Here is a 9,282-nt window from a genome sequence, read left to right on the forward strand (position 1 = left end):
TGACGTCGTCCAATCAGCGTCAAGTCATGCCACCCGAAGGTACCTACCTCTTCCGTTAGAGTTAATGTTGTTGTGTTTTCTCATTTGCGTTCGTGTTTTCTTTTTTGCGTTTGTGTTTTCTCATTTGCGTTCGTGTTTTCTTTTTTGCGTTCGTGTTTTCTCATTTGCGTTCGTGTTTTCTCTTTTGCGTTCGTGTTTTCTCATTTGTGTTCGTGTTTTCTCTTTTGCGTTTGTGTTTTCTTTTTTGCGTTCGTGTTTTCTCTTTTGCGTTTGCGTTTTGCACTTCAGGGCCACCGTAGCACTGAGGTCAGATCAGATAAAACAAATTTCCCTCTCCATTCAAGGCACATTCTTAAGTTTCTTAATTATTAATGAGTTGCTTTGCACTTTCAGCATTCCCAGGGTTTGTCTCTCAGACTCTTTCTAAGTGTGTAGTTAGTTTGTCATGTATTTCTATACTGTAGTTTCTCTTATGTGTCAGACTAAACAAAACAAATGTTTCCTCCATCCTTTAAAACATATTATACAACCTTCAACTGCTTTGCATCCCAGTCTCCTAGAAATGATGTTGACATCTACCCGAATGTTACCTGCAAACTTACACAGGTAAATGATATTAATTCTATTATTTATTTAATACTTCTTTGTGATGTTTTATGATCTTATCTGACTGAGCATCACATGACTTTTCAAAGTGAGACAATATGCCAGAACAGCAAACCTGCGAACTGTGTAAAAAGAAATTCCCCCAATGCTGATTTCCTCAAAAGGAAATGTGGAACTGTGGCATTTCCCTTAAACCATGGACTAGTAAAAAGCTAAATTTGAGACTTGCTTGACCCTCATTGATGTATTTGAGGGAATATAGAGTAAAAAATGTCTTTACTGCGTAACACTCCCCTGTGGACTCATTTTTTTTTTTTTTTTATGTATCCCTTTCTTTTTATCTGCAGTGACACAAACTGTTGCTTCTGTACATTACTGCAACAGTTCTGTTTTACTGGAAGTGTTCTGTGGAATTTCTTTCTGTATTCACTTGTTCATGAAAAACATAACAGAAGTAACATGTTAAACGGAGGACGATCAACAGGAAATTATCACATATTTCAACAACATCTCCTTGGCTTCTGCTGTAGCTGAATAAAGATCAGCTCACACTGTGAGCTCAACACTTTGTAAAACACTTCAGAGGGCTCCTGTGTGTTATTGTCTGCATCTACTTGTACCCCAAACCCACCTCAAAAAAGATCCTGAACCGGTGGAGAGGATTCTGGATGAAAGGGAAAATGATTTTCTCAACCAATTAAAACTGCCTCAGGAGTACAAAAACTGAACCCAGTTTTTGAGAAAACTGCAAGTAATCAACTGTAGCACAGTGCTGTATGGCGTCAGGCAGACTGATGTTGGCCCTGTCTACTTCAGGAGTGAAATGCCCCAATGCAAAAGTTTCTCCTACACAGAAGTGAGTATTGTATGGCAATACACTAACATTTTATTCATGCATTATGAGTGCTATTGGTATCACATTTCAACTCTGCAGGTGATCCACAGACTGCGTCTCTGTCTGTGGAGGTGAACAATAAAGTGACTGCTCCGTGTCTCATCTAGTCCTGGAGGCTGAATACATGGACGTGGGAAATGGAGTCAACCATGAACTTTCATCCTCTGGCCACTGACTTCAACAAGCTTTTAAACTGTACAGTGAAATATGCAGGAGGAAAGCAGGTGAAGAGCTCCATCAGCACATGTCCTCAGCCCAGTCTGAGTGACGAATCCCGGCTGCATACGTCAAGGTTTCTGATTCTGACTCTATAAAGCTCAACGGCAATGATGTATGCCAGGTTAGGCACACCTTGAGCACGATGTCTATGGTGGTGAATTAGTATGCTGCTCATGATGTGATTTTTATTTAATTTAGGGAACTTAACAAGAATGTGCTGGCTATAGATCTGTGTTTTTATAATTAAACAATTTCAAATGTCACTTCAGCACTCTTATCAGCTCAGATGCTGACTCCACTTTGACTTACATTGTAAGCTTTCTGTCACTATCAAAGTTAGTTTTTATAAGAGGATAACTACTGTTTTTATATTATCATTCTACCCTCTGAGGTAAGTTCTACATATATATGTTCAATGTGTCTGTCATGTAATGCTGTGATGGGACAGAGCACAGTTGCATTTATAGCGGTGCACAAGAAGAACAACACCTTAGCTGTTCTTCTATTGTTATTCAGCAGGAAATGGTCATGACACTTATATTCTTATCTGTGACTCTGATAAACAGGACACTCAGAAGGCACAGTCATAAATTTGCAATATGAATGATCATTTAATGGTGATTTTAGACAACACATATCAATCAGACGAACAGTCAGAAAACACAGCTGCATTAATTGCATAGTCGTTTTTAGACATGAACAACATTCTTCATATATGTGAATTATGGGACACAGAAAAATAATGCTTATGTAATATATACAGAATATAGCATATCAGTATTTTTTTTTTTTTACAACTTTCTTGACTCACATCAGCTAGACAATACTCAGAGGGACTGCAGCTGCTCCTCCAGTGCATTCAGTGTTACATATTGGCGTATATTGCGTCATCCCAGTCAGTCTGTATCGGGAAAAAGATAAACTCATTCTGTTCTTTCTTGCATGGAAATAATGAGTGAAAGAAGAGAATTCAACATACCTCCATGTTGCCATAGACAGGACCATTGGCATAAATGCCAGGGCAATCCACATCATCATAGTTCTTCTCTTTTCTGAGGACAGAATGTAGAAAACAAACCCCAAAATGTTTTTAACCAACTGAATGACATAAACACACACAAGGCTATGCAGCATTAGCTTCCTTGTGTCATTTTACATCACAAGTAAACTTTTATGTAAGTTGAAGTGAAAACTGAAACCTTTTTGTTGCGGCGTACTGAGGGAGGTCCACATCCTTGTCTGCCCTCACGGTGCTCATGTGAGTTGCAGGTGCACCTCCAGATCTCCCCCTACTGGCAGAATAATGGTTTTTAATTTAGGACCGTGACACTGCTCATCCACTGAAAGCCATCGACGCAGACTGCAGCACCGAACACCATCACACCCTATAAAATTTTGCAAGCTGACTTTCTGGTCACATAGCGGTCAAAATGATGTGGTTTTACTATCATTAGACCCCCACTCCACATGCATGATTTAAATGTGATTATTTCTTTCTGTCCGTTTACTTTTTTTAATAACCCACTTAAAATATCTTACAGCACTCACATTTGAATGCTATAGTCAAAAAACAACTATAGAAAATACAAAATACTTGTCTATGGAAATATTTTCAATACCAGCTTACCATTTTTTAACAACTCCCACTGCTATTAAAGGTATCAGCAAAATCACGCCTGCTCCAATGGCGATGATCATATAAAGACTCTGAATTTTGCCTGTCCAAACGGAAAACATGTGACATTTTTCTCACTTCATGCTGACAGTGTTCATGCATATGTCATTATACTGGAAATTTTAAAACCTTCCTTACTGTTCATAGGTAAGAAGAGCGTGAGGTTGGCATTGCCCTGAGTGTTGTTAGCCAAACAGAACACAAACTCATAAGACCCCAACTCTGCCTGCAGAGTCCCGATGGTAACAGCGCCATGTTTCTCTACCTTGGTGCTTGGCAGGACTTTGTCAGAAAGCACAAAATGGACCACGCTGGGAGGCTTAGACTCAGCAATGCACACACACTTTACCAGATTTCCATTTGAGGAGCAAGAAGATGCGGTCTTAACCTCAGGAGCATCTGTAACAACAATAAATCAGAATCAGAATCAGAAAAAGCTTTATTGCCAAGTATGATTTTACACATACAAGGAATTTGTTTAGGTGAAGTTGGTGCATGACACATCTACTAAAAAAAAGCTATTAAAGAAGTACAAAATATTACAATATAAACATATATACACAAGTCTGTTTTTTTTGTTTGTTTGTTTTTTCCAGAAACACAGTCTGTTGTGTTGCAGTTATGAGTCAGCTACACTTTTATTACATACATATGTTTCAATAAAGATGATCTCCTCTATTTACTTGTCTTAAATTGTTTACTTACATAACACATTGAGCTGCACAGGGTGTGATTGTCCTCGTCCTACTGTGTTAACAGCAGTACAGTACAGGGCTCCTGTGTGGTGTCTGGAGACATTTGGCAGCATGAAGACTTCTCCCTTATACAGCTGAGCACCGGTTTCATCGTGCCACTCGTAGCGGCTGGCACGAGGGTTAGCATCACTCGAACATTTCAGCTGCACAGCTTCTCCTTCCTTTACATCTGACTCGTACTCAACCTTCACATTCACTGGGGCGTCTGCATGGAAACGATCCATAATGCCACAGTGGTCTTTACAGGCATATGTTCATGTTTTTTACAAAGTAATGTCAAAGCTGAGCTGATGTCACTGCACATAAAAAGCAAGATAACAGTCTGCAGCCATGTTAGCAGCTCTGTGAGGCTGTACTAAGGCACATCGTACACAAATGACAGCAAAGGACAGCTTCATGTCCTTTTTCCAATGCAGATGAACACACGATGACTGTAAATCTTCTGACTGCGACTAAACCTGATTCAAGAAGCTTCAAAAGCTACTGTGTTTGAATGTATACGTGTTGGTATAACAGCTTGTATTATCACCTCTACCATAAACTTACATTTCACTTTGAGGACCTTGGATGTATGGTGGTGCTGCCCTCCCTTGTATCTTATGGTGCATTGTAAAGGCTTGTTGTGATCAGTGCTGGTAGGGTGAAAGGTCAGAGTTGACGTTGCTTTCCACTGGCTTTCGTCAAGCTGCTGAGATTGGAAATGTTTATCTCCAGAGTGACTCCAGGTGAAGGCAGGAGGAGAGTAGGGACAGAAGTGAGATACAGAGCAGGACGCAGACACAGGTTGACCAACCACTACCTCCTCTTTCAAGGACAAACTGATGGGACTTAGTTGACCTGCAACAACGAGAAAAAGGTCATGATAGGCGATAGCAAAAATCATAAGGTTACTATATTGCAAGTACCTACTCAGCTGTTCAAAGCAACGTTATGTCTTTTTGAAACTTTGTACGCTGACCTCACTTGCTTCAAAATGAAGCAATTAAAAATCCCAAATCAAGAAAATTCTGAACTTAAATATAGTTACTAAAACGCAAGACAGGAACTGACTTGCTGATGAATGTGGAGTAAAGGTAAATGAAAGAAGGACGTTTCCTGTTTTATTCAGGTGCTGTTGCTCTCATGTGTGTTGTTCATCGACCTCTTCTGTTGCTCACATTCAGTCCTGGTTAAAAATGTATGATAACACTAAAATGGTAACTTCATTTTGGTACAACAACTTAGCTTACTTTGTTTCCACAAAGGCAGTTCAAAGGCAATTAAACTCTAATCATAGTCTGAACTCAAATTCAAAGGTTTTCAGCTGGAAGTTATTTTAAATGCTAACTTTCACATTTAGGAATTCTCATAAAGGGTGGCATGTGTCTGTCTAGAGAAATGAAACTGTTATGATCAGAGCTATTTAAAGGATTAGGCTTAGGGAGAACACCAGATAGAGTTGCACAAATAAGGAACTGGAAACAGTTGTTGACAACAGTTGAAACTCAAAAGGTCCCTGTTAGTGCTCAGTTTATGGTCAGAGGACTTTATTTGAGTTCATACTTACAAATTCAACTCTCAAAGTTAAAACAGCTGAAATGAACCATAAAGGTTAACGCTGCTGTTCAGTTCAAACGTGTCTCTTCATCATTTATCTTTTAAGGCACAAATATGCTGAACTCCAATGAAATTTGTGAAGCAGAAGAAATAAGTACTGTTATTTGACTGACTGACTATTTTTACTGAAGATATTGGTTGAAAATATTACTTACTGATCATTGAAATGGAGACTGTGTTCTGTTTGTAAGAAAACTTTTCATAGCCTTCGATTTCAATCCTGAAACAAAAAGGCCCCCGGTCACTTTGTTGCAAGGGATCGATCTTCAGCGAGCAGCCTTTCTGTCTGACGTCTCCCAGCAGCTGTGTCCGATTCCGATACTGCTGCATCATTTTAGACTCAACTGGGTGATAAATGAGCTGATTTGTCTCGTCGGTCCACATCCCAGTGAATCCAGTACCCTTCTTCCCTTCATCTGGGTAGTTAAATGAGCAGGGGATCACCACACAGGATCCAGGTAGACCTTTAACTGAGGATGGCACCGTAATGGTCCAAGATGAAGATTCAGTTTGAGAGACTGTAATGAAATGCAGAGGAAAATTCAAATGAAAGAGAGAAGGCAGAGAAACACACAGCCAGAAGGAGGATCAATCCACACAAAATAAATGACAAGTTCAACTAAAAATGAAACTCTTAGTCCAATCCAATCCAATTTTATTTATAAAGCACAATTTTAAATAAACACAAAGCTTTCCAAGGTGCTGTACAGTAAAAATAAACACAATAAAACATAATAAATAAAAGATTAAAAAGATAAGAAGATAAAATCATAAAATATCTGTGCGCATAACATCAGAAAACCTAAGTGGTGTGAAAAGCCAAATAAAGAAGAGGTTTAAAATTAGACAGTGAAGAGGCCTGTCTAATGTGCAGCGGCACTTCGTTCCACAATTTTGGAGCTGCAACAGAAAACGCCCGATCCCCTCTGAGCTTCAGCCGAGTTTTGGGAACCCTCAGGAGCAGCTGGTCTGCTGACCTCGGGTGGGTGTGTAGGGGTGCAGAAGCTCAGAGAGGTACGATGGAGCGAGACCATTTAGAGATTTAAAAGCAAAAAAATAAAAGAATTTTAAAATGGACGGGTAGCCAGTGGAGTGAAGCTAAAATTGGTGAAACGTGCTCAAACTTCCTTGTACCAGTTAACAGACGTGCAGCTGCGTTCTGTACCAGCTGAAGACGTGCGATGGAGGACCCACTAACCCCCATGTAAAGTGCATTACAGTAATCCAGTCGTGTGGTCGCAAAGGCGTGGATTACTGTTCCAAAGTGCTGTCTCTGGAGAAAAGGTTTTATTTTTGCCAGGTGCCTTAACTGGAAGAAGCTTGTTCTCACCACAGCTTTAACCTGGCTGTCAAACTTAAGATCCGCGTCCAGTTTTACCCCCAGGTCATTAGTCAAAGTCATAGTCTGGACATAAAAGATAATAGCCCAACAAAAAGACAAAAAGCTGTGTGACTGCACGTACCTTCCAAACAAAAGCACACAAAAAGCAGAGTCCGCATGCACGAATCCATCTCATCCTCTCAGGGTCCGACCTGCAAATAAAGTGACGATTATTTCCAGGCTTGCGCTGACTCACTGTCATTTCCCCCTGGTATGAAGTGACTGTCAAGTTTCCATTCCACTTTTAATACCCCGTACATCCACTGTGGCCCACACAAAATGTGACTTTTTGCCTCATCAAACTTACATTGAGGGAATAAATCGTATTGATCATCATTAATCAGATTTTTTTTACTCTTTATTTTAACACGTCTTGTGCTCTGACCTATGCTGTGTATTTTTACTGTCATAAACATGCACACACAAAAAAGTGAAACATTTCTCTAATTACCTCTTTTAACACTAACAGATTGTTTTTAAATGTGATTTCTGTTCTGCGTCCCTCGACTTTATCTTAACACGTACCATCCTGCTGCGCTTCCTTCTTCGAGTATTCATGAATTTGATTTATTTTCGTAGTCATGACTTCTCCAATTTTATTTTTGGATGTTGGCACGTTGAGCACTTCATGAAATCTGGATCCCTTGAGCTCATCGCCACCTTCCAACGATGTCCAGATACGTTTGTTCATGTGGAGAGACTTAAAGAAAGACTCACTCATTCACTCACCCCCTTCTTTATTATTCATTTCACATTGTGGCCATGTAAAGCACCGTAGCCCCACTGACTTGTAAGTCCTTTAAATACTGCTAATGGGCCATTTGTTAGTATAAACCCACTCAGAGTTCAATGGGAGAAATTACTTTAACTCATGATGGAAACACTGCGGCTGTTAAATGGCCAGAATATCTATGATGGTAATTTAAATAACAATGGGAATATCAATTTTTGAGATTATTTGTTATTGATAACATATTTTCAGTCATTTGCTAATATATTCTAGTTTATTATTTGCACGAGCTGTGTGTGAATTTGTTTGTTCTTTCAGCAGTGACCAAACTCACACAAACATGTATACCTCAACTGCGAGAATGACATCATTTCTTGCACTAAAAATAAATCAGGAGGGCCAAACAGCATCATCTGAAAGGTTGAATGTATTTGCATAACAAGCTTGCTTCCATGTTAATCACAAAGTGTATTTGTTGACATGTAAATTCACTGAAAAGTCCACAGAAGTTGTAAATGGTCCCTCTTTAGTATTTTCTTTGGCCAACTGTTAAAGAAAATACATTTATCACCACCAGCTCTTATTTGAGAAGTTCAGTTAATGAGGAGAAAGCACGTTCCTTTAAGATATTCAGTTCATTTTTCTACAAACAAAATGCCATTTACTATACCTTACACTGTGCATATCACCCGTGCAGAGACCTGAAGACAGGATTTCCTTCGCCCACTTAATGCCTACAGCTAATGAGGTCATGTGACCAGGGGGCTCACGTGTGACTCCTGCTTTCGTTTTTGGTTGCATTTCACAAATGAGACCTATCACATATCACATTTTCACTGAGGCCTCACTTCCTGTTTATGAACTCACACCTACAGTCTTGTGGTGAGAAAGAAAATTTTCTTTGCAGAGACCCTCCATGAACGACGTCTCATGTTGCAGTGGTATCACAGGAGCTGTTTGGCATCACCCTTTCAAACGTCACAGCTGAGATGACTCTCTTGCTGAGTTCTTCCGTTGATTTAATTGTCCAGGGTGAATCCAGTCATTCATGGACCCTGATCTCCAACAAAAGCAGGGTTCAGCACTTCACCTCCGTTTGGATTAAAACCATCGCTCTCCTGGGCAGCTAGGTCCACGTAGCGGACGCTGCGGATCAGGTGGAGCTTTTTTAAAGATAAACTTTGCTTTCTTTTAACTCTCCAGAGATCCTCTTCACACTGTGTCAAGAAATCCTCCAGCTTGACTTTGTCCTCTTTCTGGCTGCCCAAGGACAGTTTCCTGGGAGTGGGAGTAATTACGCTGGTGGATGCTGAGCTACCCATGACAGGAAATGTGCTTGAATATGAAGTTTGCAAATCTGCAAATTGACAAACAGAAAAATGTACAAAATAAATACCTTCATAATAATACATTAACTGTGCACAT

At 39.8% G+C, this 9,282-nt stretch overlaps 1 protein-coding gene across 1 annotated transcript; it reads right to left on the reverse strand.

Annotated features, from left to right (window-relative positions):
• Positions 1–2,307: 2,307 nt before the first annotated feature.
• LOC143325058 (B-cell receptor CD22) lies at positions 2,308–7,295 on the reverse strand. The gene is made up of 9 exons (XM_076737942.1): positions 7,210–7,295; positions 5,902–6,264; positions 4,697–4,987; positions 4,101–4,355; positions 3,534–3,794; positions 3,348–3,438; positions 2,920–3,012; positions 2,700–2,772; positions 2,308–2,621 (listed from the first exon to the last, which is right to left on the reverse strand). Exons 1-9 carry the CDS (start codon positions 7,256–7,258, stop codon positions 2,586–2,588), a joined length of 1,512 nt encoding a protein of 503 aa, XP_076594057.1. The 5' UTR covers positions 7,259–7,295; the 3' UTR covers positions 2,308–2,585.
• Positions 7,296–9,282: the final 1,987 nt, after the last annotated feature.

The sequence above is a fragment of the Chaetodon auriga genome, chromosome 8, assembly GCF_051107435.1.
Source record: "Chaetodon auriga isolate fChaAug3 chromosome 8, fChaAug3.hap1, whole genome shotgun sequence".
NCBI classification, from domain to species: Eukaryota; Metazoa; Chordata; class Actinopteri; order Chaetodontiformes; family Chaetodontidae; genus Chaetodon; species Chaetodon auriga.